General features: G+C 37.4%; 1 protein-coding gene across 1 annotated transcript in view; it reads right to left on the minus strand.

Moving 5' to 3' along the window:
• NAALADL2 (N-acetylated alpha-linked acidic dipeptidase like 2) overlaps positions 1–21,696 on the minus strand; it is a 937,508-nt gene that overhangs the window by 612,384 nt on the left and 303,428 nt on the right. The window contains exon 5 of the mRNA XM_075341533.1: positions 11,656–11,800. Within this exon, the coding sequence (XP_075197648.1) occupies positions 11,656–11,800 (145 nt within the window). The remainder of the gene's footprint in view (positions 1–11,655; positions 11,801–21,696) is intronic.

Here is a 21,696-nt window from a genome sequence, read left to right on the forward strand (position 1 = left end):
GGCCTGATCAGGTCTTATAAAAGACGATTATTAGCTGTAATTGCAAACAAGGGTTATTCCACAAAATATTAAACCTAGGGGTTGAATAATAATTGACCCACATTTTTATGTTGAAAATGTATTAAAATTTAACTGAGCAACATAACTTGTTGGTTTGTAAGATTTATGCATCTGTTAATAAATCCTGCTCTTGTTTGAAGTTTGCAGGCTCTAACTTATTTGCATCTTATCAAACCTGCTAAATCTGCAGGGGGTTGAATACTACTTGTAGGCACTGTAAATATATGTGTTTATTGGTACACTATTTTTATTTTATTTTTTCCTTTTTTGTGTTATTTATTTGGGGATTTTAAAAAAATATTTTTACAATTTTTTGCTTATTTTATAGTTTACAAATATATTTTCAGAGTAAGGAAAGAAATGCAAATACTCATAAATAGAGATGGGCACACCTGCACTATAAAGTTTGAGTCTGTGATTGGTTGCAGTCAGACCGTGCCCCCGCCCTCTGTGACAGTGTCTTTGATTGATTGGAATCTCACATGCTGTCTGCGTCCCTTTAGTAGTGTGAAAATAAATTACTAAAAATGGTTTAGGGCACCCATATTGCGATACCCAGCATAAATATAGCAGACGGCTACAGGCTGCTGCCCCCACTTGTGTGCATTATCTTGGTTGTGTATCAAAAAATGAGGGATTCCATGCAGCTTTTTTTAACTATTTAAATAAATGTTTTTTTACAAATCATATATGTCATTAACCCTTTATATTACCCTGATTGCAGCCAAACTAGGGCAATCGGAATGAACCTGGTAAAGGGCTGGAATTGTCACATCTAATGGATGCGACAATTCTGGGGTGACTGCGGGCTGCTATTTTTAAGCTGGGGGGCCAATAACCATGAGCCTCCCCAGGCTCAGAATACCAGACCCCAGCTGTTGGCTTTATTTTGCCTGGGTATCAAAATTGAGGGGTGCAGATTGCAAGTCATTTTTAAAATCATTTATTTAAATCATAAAAAAATCATTGCATGAGGTCACACATATTATGATTCACGGCCAAGATAGCGCAAACAACTGGAGGCTGCAGCTGGTGGGAGTTAAAGTGTATGCATATGTGTGTATATGTGTTTAAATGAAGGCCTGTGGTTTGGGAAGAGATAGGAAGGGTGGGGCTTTGTGTGGAGGCCCATATTAGTGGAATTCCGGCAACGCAAATTATGACATTCACTTATTTTTTGTCTCGGTGGTGTCTTTTGCATGGATAACTACTGTTACTTCTTCCTTTCCCAGTTAGTAGAAAACTATATCTTCTAATTGGGTCATAGACAGGATACATAGACAGGATTCTATGAGTGCACTGACAGCTGGAAAAGATACATCTCCATGATATTATTTATGCCAATGATATACTAAAATAGCATTGACTTGACTGAATATAGTTTCATGTATTTCTAGGTAGCAGAACCAAAAGAAGAATAACCGAACAACAGGTCAGAATTTAACAATGTCTTTATTAGTATCCAATTAAAAGAACATATATTAAAGTTTTAAATGATTTTTTAAAAAACACAACCATTGGCTGGAAAAAGAAGGGCGTCATAAATGAGGTAACCCGCAAACCACATAGTATGCAAAAAAATGGGGGGGGGGGGTCAAAAATATAAATAATGGTTAAGGTACAAAATTAATAAATAATTAGACAACAATTCGGTGCCGTCTTCTTCACCCCCTGAAGAAGACGGCACCAAAACATGCGGGCGTCGGGGCGGGCGTCACACACCTGGATTTGTGCTCCATCTATACTCTGGTAAATTCCCTCATTTATCTGTATTTACTTTGTATCTACTACTGGCTCTATATGACTATTTAGCATCATGTATGCCAATTGTTTTGTGGAGCAGCTTCCCCTTACACTACATACCTTATGTGGTTAGTATATATATTATTATAGCCACATATTATTGATCATTTTGTTTGGTGCATGTTATATACATACTTTGGTAATATATGTTTGTGTTATCCCCACTGCTGCATATTATGGCAGCAATTAGGTGTATGTATTCTTCTTTAATGTAAGGTTACCCCTTCTTAGCATGTGACACTTTATCTCCCCTTGTTGTCTAATTATTTATTCATTTTGTACCTTAACCCTTATTTATATTTTTGCATCCCCCATTTTTTTTGCATACAGTGTTTTTGTGGGTCACCTCATTTGTGACGCCCTTCTTTTTCCAGCCAATGGTTGTGTTTTTTTAAAAATAATTTAAAAATTTAATATATGCGCTTTTAATCGAATACTAATAAAGTGATAAAACAAGGGTTAGCACAAGTTTAAACACAATTTTAAACAATTTTTAAATGAATGGGGACAACTTACTTGTTGTATGTGATGAGAATAATTGCAGATGAGTAGATGTGAATCTTTATCAGGGCAGGCTACGGAAGCCTGTAGCGGGCAAAAGGGGTCCCAACGCATTTCAGAGGTGCAAAACGTGCCTCCTTCATCAGCCTGCCCTGAGCCCTGTAACGTCACACGCTCCTCCACACGCACGTGTCTAAGTATCCAGGGAAGCCGCTGGCTGGGGCTCCTGGATACAGACGCCAGCTCAGACTTGCATCCCTCCCACTGGGTCACTTCTTATCCTGTGAAGCCTGCCCGCAGCACACCACAAGTCCCTGCACCCACTGGGAAGAAGCAGCTGCATTCTTGCAACTCAGCCATCCTGAAACACGCTATCCCAGCAGCGGCCCACGCTGGTCAGATAAAGATTCACATCTACTCATCTGCAATTGCTGTCATCACATACAACAAGTAAGTTGTCCCAATTCATTTAAAAATCATTTAAAATTGTGTTTAAACTTGTGCTAACCCTTACTTTATCACTTTGTAAGCGCTATAGTCATTTGTTACTTATGAATACTAATAAAGATATTGTTATTTTGGGACCTGTTGTTTGGTTATTTTTCTTTTGGTTCTGTTTGGATTTTTTCCAAATGGTCCTATTGGTCCTATATTCCCCCACACCCTCGGTTATTTTTCTTTTGGTTCTGTTATGATTTTTTCCGAATGGTCCTATTGGTCCTATATACCCCCACACCCATGACTATGATTGTATTGTAATTTACAGTTTTTACTTATCCTGTGGATGTTTGTATGGGTTTTTTTCTCTAACAAATTGGTAATTATCTATTTCTAGGTTCAGAGCAGGACTAATCTGGTTCTATTATGGTATCAAAATACTATCCTTTTCTCCGGCACAATCATAGAATTCCTCATCATTATATCCTACAATTTTAAAGCCTGCACACACAAAGGCATCAGTTAATTAAAAATATATAATGTAATTTATCTTGTAACCTGGCTGAGGGTTGTAGGCATAATTTACTAGCTTTCCATATCCCTACACGCTACAGAAATATGGGGTCCTGGATGTGTGTGTGGTGGTACTGTTGCTGCTGTGGACACCTTCAGATTCAGGTCGGTCATGCTCTGTGTGATCTTAGGGCTGGTTCACACTAAGCGACAGCGACAACGAGGTCGCTGTTACGTCACCATTTTCTGTGACGTAACAGCGACCTTGTAAGTCGCTGTTATGATCACTGCTTAGCTGTCAAACACAGCAGCCGAAGCAGCGATCATAACCGCGAGAGCAGGGAGCCGCACACACTGCTTAGCGCTGGCTCCTTGCTCTCCTAGCTACATTACACATCGGGTTAATTAACCCGATGTGTACTGCAGCTACATGTGCAGAGAGCCGGAGCCGGCAGCACAGGCAGCGTGAGAGCTGCGGAGGCTGGTAACTAAGGTAAATATCGGGTAACCACCTTGGTTACCCGATGTTTACCCTGGTTACAGCTTACCACAGCTGCCAGATGCCGGCTCCTGCTCCCTGCTCACTTCATTTCGTCGCTCTCTCGCTGCCACACACAGCGATCTGTGTGTCACAGCGGGAGAGCACCTTTGAAGAAAACGAACCAGGGCTGTGTGTAACGAGCAGCGATCTCGCAGCAGGGGCCAGATCGCTGCTCAGTGTCACACACAGCGAGATCGCTAATGAGGTCACTGTTGCGTCACCAAAACCGTGCCGTAGCAGCGATTTCGGTAGCGATCTCGCTATGTGTGAAGCACCCCTTAGACCCTTTTGTCTCCTGGATGAGGAAGCCAGATAAGTTGATAAAAACAAAGTTATCTTTACTTAAGCACAAACTCATGTCCAGAGGGTAGCAGATAGTACACTTGTAGTTATCTTCTGCATTATACAGAAGCATATACATAGTGGATTTGGGCAATGACTCTATACTTGTGAACAGTATACTGGCAGAACAGATATCGTGAACCTCCAACTTCCCAGTACAGGGTCACATGGGTGAATGTGTTACGCTGTTATCCCTGTACCAAGACAACAGTGTGGTGGTCCCTTAGAAGGGTTACTCCTAGAGTCAATGCCCTCTTCTTGTATTATGAGCTGGACAGATCCTTTTCATTCTTAAGGCCCACCATAACTGGCCAACACTTAACTGATTCCCATTAAAGTCTCTTTCTAGTAGATATCATCCACTTGCCTGTAAGGTAGATCTCTGTTGCTACAACAGTTTCCTTGCTAATGAGCTCCCTTATCCTTACACACACCCAACTCTTGTCTTCTCTCTGAAGGTAACTTACATAACTGACTTTAACCGGGAACTCTCTACACACGGGTCTCTATCACGCCTTCCTCTCCTTGGCTGACTAGGTATTAACCCTGTCTATATAAGAGTAAAAAGGAAGACAATGATTTCTTGTGGATAGTGGTTAGTACTCTAGCCCACAGGTAAATGAATCCTTGTTAGTTGTTACCACTGGAAAACATTGCAGAAATACAAACATTACACAAATATGATTGGTGTCTTAATGGGAAAACATGACAGTCTATCCACCTCCTTACAACTTTACAATTTTGAAAGGACAGGTTGATTGGAGGCTGTAAGCAACACTTGTTCAATTCATTTTAATTTACAGATATTCTCTTGCAAAAGCATCCTTGATGTATTATTGAAAAAACAAATCTGTTAAATTAAGATTATAACTTGTAAAATATAGTAACATTTCAGAGTAAATCATTCTAATCCTTGGGGGTTCCTAATGACATATGTAGATGCTGAAACAATTATTTACTTCCCTTTCCAAACTGTAATTTCTTTCTCAATTCTTAGTTATTAAATTAGAAAGAATTATTTAGCCATATATGTTAAATTAATTGTTCACTAAAATGTAAATAATTATTAACTGTTACTTGTTTAGTATATGTAAACGTAAAGAAAATATAAAAACATTAATTTTACGCTTTGTTTTCAGCTGTATTGGAAATTGAAACTTAAAAAGGTTTTCCAATAATATTGTGACCCACTTTCATTTGTCCTAACTAACAGTTTCCAAATGTAGTTCTGCTACCTACCCTGCTAAAGTAAACTCATCTCTCAGCGGCACATATATGCCTTTATTGATGTTCTAACTTTGATCCCTCTGGTCTGGAGAATATTAACAAACAAACTGGGGAGGTCACAACACTGGCAGGCTGCCTCTATGTAAGTGACAGCATTCTTCACACGCATGCACAGATTCCCCTTCTCTCTCCTCCTAGCCTGCTTCACAGTGAGGTGCTTTCATCTCACAAGTGCTGAGATGTGCCGATCATTAGATAGTATATCACTTTGATTTACTATCTAATGATCGACATATCACAGTGCTTGTTAGATGAAAGTAGCACACTTTAAAGCAGGCTGCGATCAGAGTGAAGTGTGATCTTGACATGCATGCCCAGACTGCTGTCACTCACATATTTTCCCAAGGGGCCTTGTTCTAGTGTTACTGCGTTGAGAAACACGTGATGGTGTCTCCACGATGTTGGATGTTGATCTCCCCATGGTCAACCATCCTTACCTATGTAGTCTTCTACTAGGCATTGCTCCCACTAGTCAGTTTCCTGCGCCACACTGATGAGGGGCAAATACCCCGAAACAGCTGTCTGTGGATGGATACCATGTTTTGGTAAAGGCGGTTTCCTTGACTTGAGACTGCCCTTCCTGTGGTTGTTCCTTCCCAGTGAAAGACCTGGCTAGTTTCCTGCCAGCATTGATAAACATGTGATGGTGTCTCCGCGGCATTCTTGTTTTGCATATTTTCCCAGGGGCCTTGTTCTAGTGTCACTGCGTTGAGAAACACGTGATGGTGTCTTCGCGGTGTTGGATGTTGATCTCCCCGAAGTCAACCATCCTTACCTATGTAGTGTTCTACTAGGCATTGCTCCCACTAGCCAGTTTCCTACTCCACACTGATGAGGGGCAAATACCCCGAAACAGCTGTCTGTGGATGGATACAATGTTTTGGTATAGGTGGTTACCTTGACTGGAGACTGCCCTTTCCGTGGTTGTTCCTTCCCGGTGCAAGACCTGGCTAGTTTCCTGCCAGCATTGAGAAACATGTGATGGTGTCTCCGCGGCATTCTTGTTTTGTCACTCACAGAGAGGCAACCCCACCCTCACCAGTGAGATCCCCTGCTCAGTGTGTCTGATTACAATCTCTAGACCAAAAGGATCAAAACTATAACATCAATAAAGGTATATACATGCTGCCGATAGATCAGCTTACATGAGCAGAGTAGGTAAAAAAGGTATATTGGGAAAGTGTCAGTAGGGAATAGTTAGAACAAATGAAAGGTAGTCACATTTGTAGTTGGAAACTAACTTAAAATTGGTTTCTAAGTAAAGATCTTTTACATAGGACACAAACTCAGATAGTATAAACTATATAAGCACTTCATAGCACTCTTTATTCCACGACTGGCATTGATAAAGGTGTGATTTGCTCTCAGTGCAATTAGCATTACACTGTAAGCATTATAATAAGGATATTTATTCATGTTACATTTATTTTGGAGCGAAATCAAAATGTTTTGATCAATGCCAGCATTCACTTATGATTGCATTTTACCACTTTCCTAAGAAGAATGAACATTTAGTAAAACAGTAGCAATTATTTAACATGAAGTCCATACCCATAGATGAAAATATTTTGACCCTTAAAGTGGCTAGTTACCTCCATACTTATGGTATTCATGCAGTGCACCATGTTTTCCAAATTTTTTAAAAAGAATACTGATATTAATATATTGTTACATGACTTGGAAGGTCTATTAAAAAGTTTATACCTTAACATTCATAAATAAATAAATAATAATTATTATTATTATTGTTATTATTATTACCAGTTAATACAAAATGGTTAATAGATATAGTAGTAACATACGTCAAAGTCGATTTTATATGTGCGTTTCGCTTAGAAGAGTTATTTCATCTCATGGGGATGAAAAAGAGAGAGACCCTTGATGACCAGAAGAGTTTAAGTTTCACAGGCAAGAAAGAGATGAGATGATCCTGCTGACCATAAGAGCTTACATTCTACAGGTGGTAGAGATCCCTGCTGACCATAAGATCTTACACTTCACAGGCAAACAAGAGAGGATTCTGCTCCCCATTAGAGCTTACACTTTACCAATGAGAGACTTACACAGTGACTCAGCAGATTAAAAATGATTGCCATACAAATGGTGTTCCACTTGGAACAGCTGATCTGTGATGACCTAGGTACTGACCAGCACTGTACAAGGTGTTATAATGGACTACATGTCACAACTGCAGGGTATTATGGGAAAGCCTTTTCGGAATGCAAAATAACATTTGTTTGCTTTCTGATGCTTCAGTAGTGTGGGAAATGGTGTCAGGTAAATTGTTTTACTTTAGAGCTGTGAATTAAATCTCACAATGTTCAAATCTGTATGAAAACGCTAATTTCAGGAAATTTGTTTTAAACGTCTGTGTATAGATCCATGCTCATCTTTAATCAGCATATCTCTGGGTCCCCCACTGTAGTGAAAATGAATGAGCTTTTTTGTGAAGGAGCCATTGTGTTTACTACCCTGCACCTGCAGTTTCACTCTAATAAGGCAATGCTGCAACTCCATGAACAACTAACTCAGAAGCAGATATTTTAAAGTTTACATTCACCAAATTCAACACATTTGTCAAAATAATTTGATTTGTGGGAAAAAGTTTCATCATAAATTGCAATAATGCTAAGCCTCTAATGGACTGGAAAATATATGTATAATACTCGGAGGTCTACTAGGACTGCATTGAAGTTTTTAAGAGCTTCTTAAAGTAAAAAACAAAACTCAATTAATGTCTGTGGGATCTCAACCTAACTGGCTAGGAAAAAAATCAATATGGCATGTATTGGCCCAGTGTTGGATCTGGGAGCCAAGAGTCCATCAGTACTGTTGACTCTGGAGGCCCACTTTTAAGCTCATGTAAATATTACAATACCCTCATTCTCAAATTTATTGTTGTACACAAAAATCAGATTAGCCTTGTGTTACCTTTAGTGGGAATGAGCTATGTCCCCTTATTCCAATGCTGTAAAATCCTAAAATTGTGCTTGGTATGCCCTCGTTTTTAGAATCAAAGTGATAGGCCTTTCTTATTTCACTAGACCATGTGATGTGATAGGTGCAAGGCACTATAAAGAAGTCTACTCGATCGAGTCTGGCATTATTTGACCACTTTCTGAGTTTTCATTAGTGTGTAAAATAGCAAAGGAAATTTCTTTTAATTTGCAACTCAAGCAAATCAAAAAGTGTGTGAATTTTATAGCCCTACAAATTTAAGGAAATTTGACTCCTTTGCAGGTTGATCCACTCACTTATATACATTATTAATTGCATCATGCATTTTTCAGTCATTCAGAAAACTTCTTTGAAAATCTAAAAATCATTTGTCAAATAAGCATAAATTGAAACAATATTTCTGGAAGGAATTTATACATTTATACAGCAAAACAATAATATAAAATGCATAAACAAATCTACATTTCTGTAACTGAGGAGAATCAAATAATTTGTTAGAATAACGTAAACATTCAAATTTAGCTTTCAAGCCTATAAGGACGCTGTAGCAAGACCTAACAAGAGATGATCCTATCATGCATAATTCGAGTACCTCAATTCCTGTGGATTTTGGTACAGAATTTTGTAAAATTTGAGTGGATTTCAATTACACATATTTATTTGCTCATCTCTAATAACAAGGTGTTCTTCAAAGAACAGTGGGTAACAGTTTGTCAATTTCATACTAAGGATATATCATAAATAATTTTAGTGATAGTATGGTTTGAAAAGTTCATGTAATTCCGGCTATGTCTAATAGGTTTTTGCTTAAAAAAACCCAAAACATTTAATGTGGCAAGAATGTGGTAATAAGAAAGATAAGAAAATGGATATTACTTTTTGACAGTACTAAGATAATACAAATAATCGATTGACTAAAAGAAATGCTCAGATTTTTAGTGCATTCTATTTTTAATAAATGTAGAAAATTGCATTCTTCAACTAAAACAACAAACATTTTACCATTGAACTGGTAAAAGGTAATATATTTGGCACACAAGCTAAAAATGAACAGGCCACAGCTAAAGTGCTCGATTTACTTTAGTAGCTCCCAGGGCACTTTATAGAACATCAGGTCAGGTATAGTAAGATATTGAGAAAATGTACAATTATTTTCCCACTGAGCTGTCAAGCTACTTCATGCTGCGAATTTCTAACAACCTTGTCTGACAGCCAAGAAATGGCTTCAAGTTTCCTCCATCCTTGAGTTTCCTCTAGACATAATGGCTGATTCTGTGCCTCACCAGGGTTTACAGCACATACAGATTTTGTTATGTTGTTTTTTTTATACAAATCAAGTCTCAATGTAATGCTAGATATTGCCTAAGTAACTTTCAGAAATAGCCTCATTTTTATCTTTAGCACTAGTCACAAAATGTGATGATATTTTTAGCAAATATGAAGCTGACATGTAGCCACATTTTGAATTGTGGTACATTGAACGTGTTCCAAAAAATACTGGATTTTCTATTTTTGTGTAAGCAGTACAAAAAATATAAATGAAAAATGTTATCTGCATGCAGTAATTTTCTTGAATTAGTCACCCTACCAACTTTCAGTCTGATACCACAGCTGAGGTCCATAATAATTGAGTCTCAATTCTAGTCACTCTTTAGATAGCTTTGCCTTAAGGTGGCTTTACACGCTACGACATCGCTAATGCGAAGTCGTTGGGGTCACAGAATTGGTGACGCACATTCAGTCGCATTAGCGATGCCGTTGCGTGTGACACCTATGAGCGATTTTGCATCGTCGCAAAAAACGTGCAAAATCGCTCATCGTTGACATGGGGATCCATTCTCAAATATCGTTACTGCAGCAGTAACAAAGTTGTTCCTTGTTCCTGCGGCAGCACACATCGCTCCGTGTGACACCGCAGGAACGAGGAAACTCTCCTTATCTGCCTCCCGGCCGCTATGCGGAAGGAAGGAGGTGGGCGGAATGTTACGTCCTGCTCATCTCCGCCCCTCCGCTTCTATTGGGCGGCGGTTCAGTGACGCAGCTGTGACGTCGCTGTGACTCTGAACGAACCGCCCCCCTTAGAAAGTTCGCCGGTCACAGCGACGTCGCCGGGCAGGTAAGCACGTGTGATGGGTCTGGGCGATGTTGTGCGGCACGGGCAGCGATTTGCCCGTGTCGCACAACAGATGGGGGCGGGTACCCATGCTAGCGATATCGGTACTGATATCGCAGCGTGTAAAGCCCGCTTTAGACCTGGCTTTCCTTAAGCTGTTCAAAAAACCTAAAATTAGCTTTGAATTTTTATTTACTATATGTATAACTGCTTGATTTCACATTTGTTCTTCAGTTCCAGAGTGATGTCCATGGACGGATATATATATGTATATCTATATCTATCTATATCTATATCTATAGATATTTATATATAGATATGTCTATCTATCTATCTATCTATCTAGCTATCTATATATATATATATATATATATATATATATGTTCATATATATATATATATATATATACATATATAAATTATTTCCATAATATGCTTTCAAGCCCAATATAAGATTTATGGCACGATTCTATATTTGAACATTTTCCCCTTTTCCTGGCCAGGAACTTTATCTTTTTTCTTCGTAAATGCAGTTTTAAGAGCTTCAAGGTTTTCTCTCAGTTAGATATTCAAATACAGTATATTTTGCATTTTTTTGTGTTACATGAGGGCCTTAATATTATGTTATTTTGATATCTGAGGAGAAAAATAAGGAAATATGTGTCTGTTTTCCATGTTTCTTTGCTTTCTTTATGACGACTAATGACCACTAAAATATATTTGAAAATGTGTTTCCCATTCTGTAACAGTTATTTTTCGAAATTGGATATTTTTTGTTTATGCCAAGAGTGGTTTAAAAACAAAAAAAATAAATAAATATAGGAAACATGAAACTTTTCCATTCTTTTGTTTTGACTATTCCATTTGGCTCAAGAAATTATTGTGTTCTTACTGTTTTGTAGCAACAATTTGTAGGAATGGAGAATGGTTGGAGATGATATAGACCCCATTTATCCATACAGAAGAAAAAAATGATATGCAAAAACTTTTCCCAGATTAATTTATGAAATAAATATTAATTTGGATTTATTGCTATTGACAGCAAAGGATAGGTAAAAAAATGAGATAACACGTGAAAAGTACTATATCCATAACTTACTATAATTGGAAGAATCAGAATTGATTGGGAATCCTCCACTTATTAAAGAAAGCATAAATGCTTTGTCATTGTATATCTCAGGAACATCACATGGATCAATGTAAAGAAGGGCTCCTCCAAATCCAGTTTCTTCCAACATTGAAAGCTAGGTTGAAAGCAAAGACAAAAGCTTAATTAACTTTACTAACTTTTGCAAAACATTTTATGCCTGGAAAAAAAAAAAAGGCTAGGCATACACACACATAGTCACAGCGCACATTATGACATCATCATTTTATGACCTCCTGAGTGCATATGTAGAACAGTCTCAGGCCTCATCAGAGCCATCTGTCCTTGCCTAGCATGAAAAGAGGTTCAGGGGTTCGATGCTTGTACAAGCAATCAAAAGATCCAATGAGGACCAGACAAGTGACAGTAAGGAGTAGAGGGGAAAGAGAGATGAACTGTAATGCGGGCTTTACACGAGACGACTGATCGTGCGATGCATCGTCAGGGTCACGGTTTTCGTGATGCACATCCGGCATCATACACGATGTCGTCTCGTGTAACACCTGCTAGCAACGCAGTATCGCTCACAAATTGTGAGTCGTGTACTCATCGCTAGGTTTCATAAAATTGTTTAATTAAAATGGCAGCGGTTGTTCATCGTCTCCGTGGCATCACACGTTGCTCCATATGACACCACGGGAACGATGAACAGCAGATTACCTTCCTCCTACGGCTCCTGCCGGCTATGTGGGCCTCTCCATTTCTATTGGCCGGCTGCCATGTGACGTCGCTGTGACGCCGAACGTTCCTCCCACTCCAGGAAGTGGACGTTCGTCGCCCACAGCGAGGTTGTCCGGAAGGTAAGTACATGTGACGGGGGTTAAACGATGCGCCACGGGCAGCGATTTGCCCGTGACGCAAAAACGACGGGGTGGGTACGATCAATCATGCTATCGCACAATTGGTCATCTCGTGTAAAGCAGGCTTTAGATAAGTACAAAGATTTTCCTATGCTCTTCATCTTACGTTTATTATGCTATCAGGTCTAACAAGGCCCCAAAGCATAAAAAGGGACAATAAAGGTCACCTGAGAGCAGATACATGTTCTTCCAATCCACAAGCAGAATGTATCAGGCACTGGCTGTAAAATCACACACAGGTATGTCTGAAACGCTGCATCATCACTTTAAATTTATAGAGAATAACTTTTGGGTCAATCAAATATCCTGTGAAAATCTTCTGAAACAGTTAAATTCAGATATTGTCTAGTTCACTCATTCTTAATGCCCATGTCAACCACACTCAGTAATATTCTGAAGTTTCCACAGTGTTAGATGAGTGACGTCCTGTTCCTGTAGATTGATGTGGTCCCAGAGGAGGAACCAACATCTAGTAGACATTTATGGACTTTTTCCCTGCAGAAACAATCTTTTATTTGTAATTATTGCTTACAAGAGCTCAGAGATGGGAGAAGCCCACAATAAAATTATCAAACCAGACTGGCTGTTGAAGGTACACTGATACAGTAAGCAATAAACTGGTACACATACATTTATGAGAACCAGAAAAATTAAACTTGACCTAGAAATACATGACCAGGATAGCACCAAGAATTCACAAAACAGCATGGTCCAAGGGCAAAGCCCAATGAATAAAACTATGAAAACGATGAAAAAAAAATCTGTGATTATGAAAAAACAACATTTATTTATATACATTAAAATAAGAAGTAAAAGGTAAAGTATGCAAGAAATAAAATAGAGGTGTGATATCCAGACCAATTATTAAACTAGCAATTGAGATTTAACCAAAGCTAAAATACTGGGTTACAGGTCAGTAAGTAACAGTGATTTAAGAATAGCAGTGTGCAAAACAATACAAAACCACAATCAATTGATAAAAATGCCTGAAGGGGCTGGAAACAGTTAAACATTTGTTGCCTATAGTATGTATAATGCCACAAAAGACAACAAAACTAACAGCTGCCTAAAATAATAATAGAAAATGTAAGTGAAATATTAGAAGCATATATGGGCAATAGGACTGTTTAATTAGCAAGGTGCAATAAAGGCATCCAAGTGTGAGATTGCAATTGTGGCATCAAGAACTGATTAGTTTAAGTGCTTGAGCATGAATGGATACCAGTTGCTAGTAGTGCCTATATTTAATATCAACAAGAGCTATAAAGACTAAAAGCCCGAGATGCCCAAACAAATAGTGAAAATAATATACCTGTAACAGGTTGTCCAGAATATGGAAACCTGTGCCCCAACGCGCATTTCACCCTTCTTCCATACATATCTCCTGAGGAAGCAGGATGAAATGGAACATTGGGGCATGGGGTTCCATATGCTGAACAACCTATTGTGGATATGCTATTTTCACTGTTTGCTCGGTGATCTCAGGCTTTTAGTCTATGTAGTGCTTGTATTATTTATATATACTACAAGCAACTGGTAACTATTAAAACACTAGCACTTTATTTCTTGATGCCACTATTGAAACCTCACACTTGGATACCATTATTGCACCTTGTTAATTACCCAGTCATATTGCCCATGTATGCTGCTTTTATTTCACTTGCCTTTTGTATTATTATTTTAGGCAGCTGTCAGTTTCATTCTCTTTTGTGGCATTATTGGTACTAAAGACAGAAACTATCTGTTTCTAGCAGGTTTTGACATGCTTCTAAATTGATTGTGGTTTTATATTGCTTTGCATACTATTGTCATTAAATCACTGTTACTTACTGATCTGTAATGTTTGGGTAAATTTCTCCTGCTAGTCTAATAATTCATCTGGACCCTTCTAAATTATTCCTTGCATATTTTACCTTTTACTTCTTATTTTTAATTTAAATTAATAAATATGTTTTTTAATAGTTGTGTTTTTTTGCCACCTCTTTCTATTCTTTGACCTTTTCCCTTGAACCATGCTATTTCATATATACAATTAATTTAAAGGGGGTATAGGCAAACCATTTATATCACTAGCTAACATTTTATAATGCAAAATAATTGCAGTTTCAACATTTTGTGAAGTATCAAGGAGCGTCACAAATTAATGATCTATTATGTCCTATACAATTAGAGAAGTGTGTCTACCATTTTTACAATATATCTAAAGCATAAAAAAGTTCAATTAAAATATCTTTATGAATGTAAGAGCAATTAGCACTTAAGATATCTTGTGGCTTTAAAATGTGATAAATGTTCACTGGCCAGCAAACTTTAATATTTAATGGACACAGGATTAATATTTTATAACATCATAAATTTTTATGCTTTAGGTATGTTAAATACCATGACACACATAAAAATTTCCACTAAATTCTCATTTTAGAAATATAGGTTGGCACTTAGACCTAGGCCAAATATTATTGTGGACACATGAATTTTCATTGTGTGTTTCTTTAAGGCAATAAATGATACATACAATAGTAAAATGTTATTTTCTTGCTCGTTATTTTACAGGTTCTCTGAAATAAAGGTAACTGACCATTAAAACGAAGACTTTCATTATAGTTTTTGATTTACTGATGACATGAGTTACAGTACAGTTTAAGATGTTAAGATGTAATGTAAAAGTGTTCCCTTCTGAACTCCAAAGCATGTGCTATTTTATATATTGTAACCTACAAAAAGAAAAATGTGTTCTTTATTGGAGAAAGTGTTTTTATAGATTGCTATTATAATCCAAATAAAAAAATTAGGCCATCAAGTATTGGATTGGAAACACAGATGTGATTTTGTTTTTATGTTTATGTATTGAAAGGGTAAATCCATACAGGCCCAAAATTGTAACATTTAAATTTGGCATACTTGAACATGTGGTTGAGAAGATAATTTTTAGCACAGACTATTTTAGAACAAAATAGTTGAAATATATTAATAATGTATTTAATTTAGACAGTTTACTATTAGACTAGAAACGCTGAATTTTCACAATGATTCATACATGATAAATGTCGTACATCTTGGGATACTTTAGTCTAACTTTATTTAATCTCTCGATTATCTTAGTTTATACAATTTTTATGGCAATATTTTAGTGTAAATTATTATTATTATTATTATTATAGCGCCATTTATTCCTTGGCGCTTTACATGTGAAAAGGAGTATACATAATACAGATAAGCACAATATTCATGAACAATACAAGTCACAGACAGGTACAGGAAGAGAGAGGACCCTGCCCGTGAGCGCTCATGGTCTACAGGGGATGGGTGAGGATATAGTAGGTGAGGGTAGAGATGGAGGATAGACCAACTTCAGCAGCACCAATTTCCACTTAACCGTATTCCTTTTATTTGATTAGCTATAAAAAGTGTCTGAAATGTTTCGTAAATATAATGCAACTCACATATGCTAGAAATCCTTCATAATTTAAAAAGGACTGATCAGCTAAAAAGTAATATGTTAGCTTTCCTTGTTAAATGCATACTTACTGCTTTGAAAGTCAGTATCTACCTTACAACATTTATTATTTGTACTTATTTTGCAATGGAAGTACGCTGCCATCAGGGGGGTTGCAAAGTGTCTCATTGACCCCTCTGCAACGCTCATGCTTCAAATGCACACATGTAGACAGAGAGACCAGACGTGCGCTGCTCCTTGTGACATACTGCTACTTCAGCATAAGCATGTTCCCTGCCTGTCTGTAGATTCACTATCTGATCGTAGTGAAAATGCTCCCATCTGAGCAAAAACAAGTGAAATAGGGATAGACACAGAAGCAGGGACAACTGGAATAATTTTGTTATTGAGCTGGAGTGGCAGTGAACAGTCTAAGTTAGTAAGATTCGAAGCTGGATGTGAAAAGTAGATTGGGCGCATTTTCTTTGATAGGTAAATTGCACTTCATGCCACTGTGCGTTAGTATCATTATGTGAACTTTCATATGATATTATTCTCTCCTTGTTTACTTGTATGTAATTTAAATGGTTTTAACTTCCACAGCACTTGCAATTTTAAATTGTATATTTTGAGTGTCCCTCCTCAATACTGTGATTGCACTTTCTGTAACATGCATTGATTTGTATTCACACAATGGAGTTTTTTTTATTATCACTTTACCTATTTTTATTTATTTTTTAGGCCTAAATCTGAATATGTGTTAAACCTTTCAGATCAATTTTTTTATGATTTTTAAAAACACATGGTTAGCTAAGGAACTGAAAAAGTACAATCTGTGCTATCAGCTGACTAAAGTGACTACAAATGAGAATAGATGCCACCCCAAAAAAGTTCAGACATCTTCCAAATTCAGAACAAAACAAGAAAATTATAATCTCAGGAAAGATTTTATGTTGAATCATAAAGGGTTAAAGAGTTTAAAATTCTAGGTACAGGTCTAGAAGACTTCAGTGTTTTACACTTTTTTGGGGGAAAAAGGAGACTGTAGTTTTTGCAATTTTTTGAAAATGTAAATTTAAGAAAAATTTGAGTAAGAATGTGAATTTGAATTTGAAAAATTCTGGTCATATCTAATGAATAATATAATTTATATATTTATTGACTAAAATATATGATTTTTTCCATAGGTGTAGAAAGTTATCCTGTATGGAGCTATGTTCGGCAAGTCTAAATATGCTGAACAAAGCTTTATTCTCCTACTATGTAGTTATTTTTTTACATTTGGTTTGTGTTTGAGGCTCTGTACTTTCACTGCACCAAATATACACCATCTTACAGTTGCAGGCAAGTGGATGAGATTTCTAGAAATTTCATGTCCACTGAGATTTTCCTTTTTGCTCCCTAAATTTACCTGCACTGGATTTTTAAAACCATAACATGTCAATTGCTCTTGTGAGTGCCTTGAGTTTAATTTGCATATTTTTTTCATAGACTTGTATTAAAGGAAGAAAATACGAAAGTAAAAAAATATATATGTTTTTAGTCCATTTCAGCTGCAGAAAAGTAATAAAAATGCATGATATCCACATATGAGTGTGTCAATAAAGCATATTAATTTAAAATGTTTCCAGGAGACATGCAGATATCCCAGCGCTGCCACCAATTTGCCATGAACAGCGCTCCATTACCTCCAATCATCAGGGCAATACACAAATAATTGCAAAATGAGGCAACGGCTGCTTTCGCTACTAGGCTGATTACTTAGTTATTGCACAAGTTAAATATACATATACACAATTGTTTCAACATGATATATACAGGTACATCTCAATAAATTAAATTAACTTTTTGATGATATTCTATTTCAGTAATTCAATACAAAAAGGGAAACACATATGTTATATAGAGTCATTACAAATAGAGTGATCTATTTCATGTGTTTATTTCATTAATGTCGATGACTATGGCTTACAGCCAATGAAAACCCAAAAGTTATTATCTCAGAAAATTAGAATACTTACCACAAAACACCTGCAAAGGATTCCTAAGCATTTAAAATGGGCCCTTAGTCTGGTTCAGTAGGCTACACAATCGTGGGGAAGACTGCTCATTTGACAAATGTCCAGAAGGCAGTCATTGACACACTCCACAAGAAGGGTAAGCCACAAAAGGTCATTGCTAAAGAAGCGGGCTGTTTACAGAGTGCTGTATCCAAGCATATTAATGGAACATTGAGTGGAAGGAAAATGTGTAGTAGAAAAAGGTGCACAATCAACTGGGATAACTGCAGCCTTGAAAGGATTGGTAAGAAAAGACCATTCAAAAATTAGAGGTGAGATTCACAAAAAGTGGACTGCTCCTGGAGTCGGTGCTTCAAGAGCCACCACACACAGATGGGTTATGATATGGTAACTGTGGACGATCACAAAAACTCCCATTAATAAGGCAAAAACAAAACTACAAGAGTAGTTGGAAACTGAGCTGATCGCAATTTCCTATATATCAGACAACACTAGAAGTAGCAGTGGGATGTTCCTAACACACCTAGACACCTGGTCACTGCCTGGGAAACTCGCTGCACCTCAAAGATAGCAGTGAGGAATCCTAACTTGCCTCGGAGCAGTCCCCAAACAAATAGGAAGCCCCCAACATGCAACAACGGTGATGTAAGAAAACACAATACATAGATAAAAAATATAGATCAGCAAAGGTGAGGCCTGACTTACTAGATAGAACAGGACAGAACAGATAACTGATTGTGGCCAGTAAAAAACCCTGAAAAAATACTAATCTCCTGATAATAAAAAATACTGAGACCACACGGACTCTCCCCACTATATTAGGTACTCTTGTGCTTGACACTTTAAATAGAACAGCAGATATAATGGAAAGAAACAAAATCACACAACAAGTAATATTCTAAAGTGCAAATAATCCAAAACTGACCATGGAGCAAGCTCCCTTTCTTGCTGGAGGGACTGCCCTGCTCACAAAAGCAGAAAGACAGATCCTCACATACAAGAAACCAAACCCTGAGCCAAATGGAATATGCAGAAACACTCTTAAGTGAAAATCAAGCAATTAAGCACAGAAACAGTAAACTTATCTGCAGTAGATTTAGGCACCAAATAAATGGGAAAATCAGAAAGGAAAATTCACAGCCATCATCAGAAGCAGGCAGGAACATTTATCACCGGCAAACACCAGGCACACAATGCTCTCCTAAATAAACTAGGCTGATCTGCAATAGGATTTCCTGCATGCCCAATTAATTCCATCACCTGCCTGAATCAAAAATTCCAACTCAGCTTCACTACCATTCCGGGCCACCAGAGGGAGCTCCACACCAGTACCCACTCAGATGTCATTCACGACACAGATATATTCAGGACATGGGCTACAAGAGTCACATTCCTTGTTTCAATCCACTCATGACCAATAGACAACGCCAGAAGCGTCTTACCTAGGCCAGGGAGAAAAATAACTAGACCGTTGCTCAACAATCCAAAGAGGTGTTTTCAGATGAAAGTAAATTTAGCATTTCCTTTGGAAATCAAGGTCCTAGAGTCTGGAGGAAGAGTGGAGAGGCACACAATCCAAGCTGTTTGAGGTCTAGTGGGAAGTTTCCACAATGGGTGATAGTTTGGGGAGCCATGTAATCTGCTGGTGTAGGTCCACGGTGTTTTATCAAGACCAAAGTCAGCTCAGCCGTCTATCAGGACATTTTATAGCACTTCATGCTTCCCTCTGCCGACAACCTTTTCAGAGATGGACATTTCATTTTCCAGCAGTACTTAGCACTTGTCCACACTGCCAAAGTACCAATTTCTGATTTAATAGCCACAGTATCACTATGCTTGACTGGCCAGCAAACTCATCTGATCTAAACCCCCTAGAGAATCTATGGGGTATTGTTAAGAGGAAGATGAGAGACACCAGACCCAACTATGCAGACAAGTTGAAGGCTGCTATCAAACCAACCTGGGCTTCCATAACACCCCAGCAGTGCCACAGGCTGACCGCCTCCATGGCATGCCTCATTGATACAGTAATTCATGCAAAAGGAGCCCTGACCAAGTATTGAGTGCATTTACTTTACATACTTTGCAGTAGGCCAACATTTCTGAGTTTAAAATCATTTTTTTCAGTTGGTCTTGTATAATATTCAAAATTTCTGAGATAATGATTTTTGGGGTTTTCTTGTGCTGTAAGCCATAATCATCAACATTAACAGAAATAAACACTTGAAATAGATCACTCAGTTTGTAATGACTCTATATAACATCTGTATTTCCTTCTTGTATTGAATTATTTAAAGAAATTAACTTTTTGATGATATTCTAATTTATTGAGATGCACCTGTACATATAATTTGGTATGGTTACTGCCAAGCCCTGCAATAACATCAAGAAATCTAGCTACCACCACAAATCATTTATACAGGCCAATTAGACACCCGTACTGGTAACATTTGACCTTAGAATGCTTCAGGGATGTAGTTTATAGAGAAAGAAGAACAAAGCAATGCAATTTTATATATTTGATATGACAATTAGGCAGATTTTCTAAAAATATACAAAATATGTTACAAAAGACAAAAAAAAATACAATATATAAAGTTACATCATAATAAACTGGATAAACCAAAGAAAAGTCCTAGACATGATGTCATGGAAATTGCACAGATCTGTGGAGGGAAGAACTCCAAGGAAATATGGAATAATTTTACAGAGACCTGTATCTTCCAATAATGAACAAATTGCATCCCCTCCAAATCTGTATTTATTAAAGCACAGTCATTCCCGCATACCTACCCTATTTGACTTCAGATGGGACTGATCCTGGGATAGGGCTCTTGTTTCTAGAAATGTATTGCATTCCCAATTTTTAAGATACCTTAGTCCCTAAAGGTCTCAGGTGAAAAATTTAATGTCATATTTCCTATCACAGGGATGTGATTAGATGCATTGTGTATGCCAATTTTACTCAACGCCGAAAATTTATCTCCCATAACAGTATATGCCACAAGAACCCCAATATTCATAATAGGACATTGGCTCCAAAAGATCTGGTTTCAGTCCTTTGAAATCAAGCAGAGCTGAGTCCAGAGGTGATACATTTGTCACTTCTATTCTTTGGTATATACAGACCCCAGCAGACCCCAGACCTTGTGTCTGTTTTACATCAGATGTATCAGTTCAATTATTTCACACAAAGGTGTCCAAGCTGAACAGGGACCAGATATTAATTTAGAGTACTAGCACATTTTAATAGATTAGTCCTCTTTTACCATTATATTATGACAATATGACACACCAACAAGACACCAAAAAATAGCAGTGTCAAACGTGTGATAAAAATTGAAAGTTGAAAACCCCACCAAATACTAAATTTGTGCATGTCATCTAATAGGTGCAGAAAAGCTGCAAAAATTTGCAAAATCAAATATTCACTAAATATTCATTGTAAAAAATGAAGAGAAAAAGTGGATGTGATCCACACTGCCAGCAGTACAAGAAGGCTCAAAAGACATGGTGTGCAGGATATGCAGTTTATTGGACTTTAAACACTTTGAAACCCACCGGTTTCTTAATCAGAACAAACCACATTGTCCCATTGAAGAAACTGGTGTATTTCGAAAACACGTTGACTCCAATAAACTGCATGTCTTGCGCTCCATGTCTTCTGAGTCTTCTG

Source organism: Anomaloglossus baeobatrachus, chromosome 3 (genome assembly GCF_048569485.1).
Source record: "Anomaloglossus baeobatrachus isolate aAnoBae1 chromosome 3, aAnoBae1.hap1, whole genome shotgun sequence".
NCBI classification, from domain to species: domain Eukaryota; kingdom Metazoa; phylum Chordata; class Amphibia; order Anura; family Aromobatidae; genus Anomaloglossus; species Anomaloglossus baeobatrachus.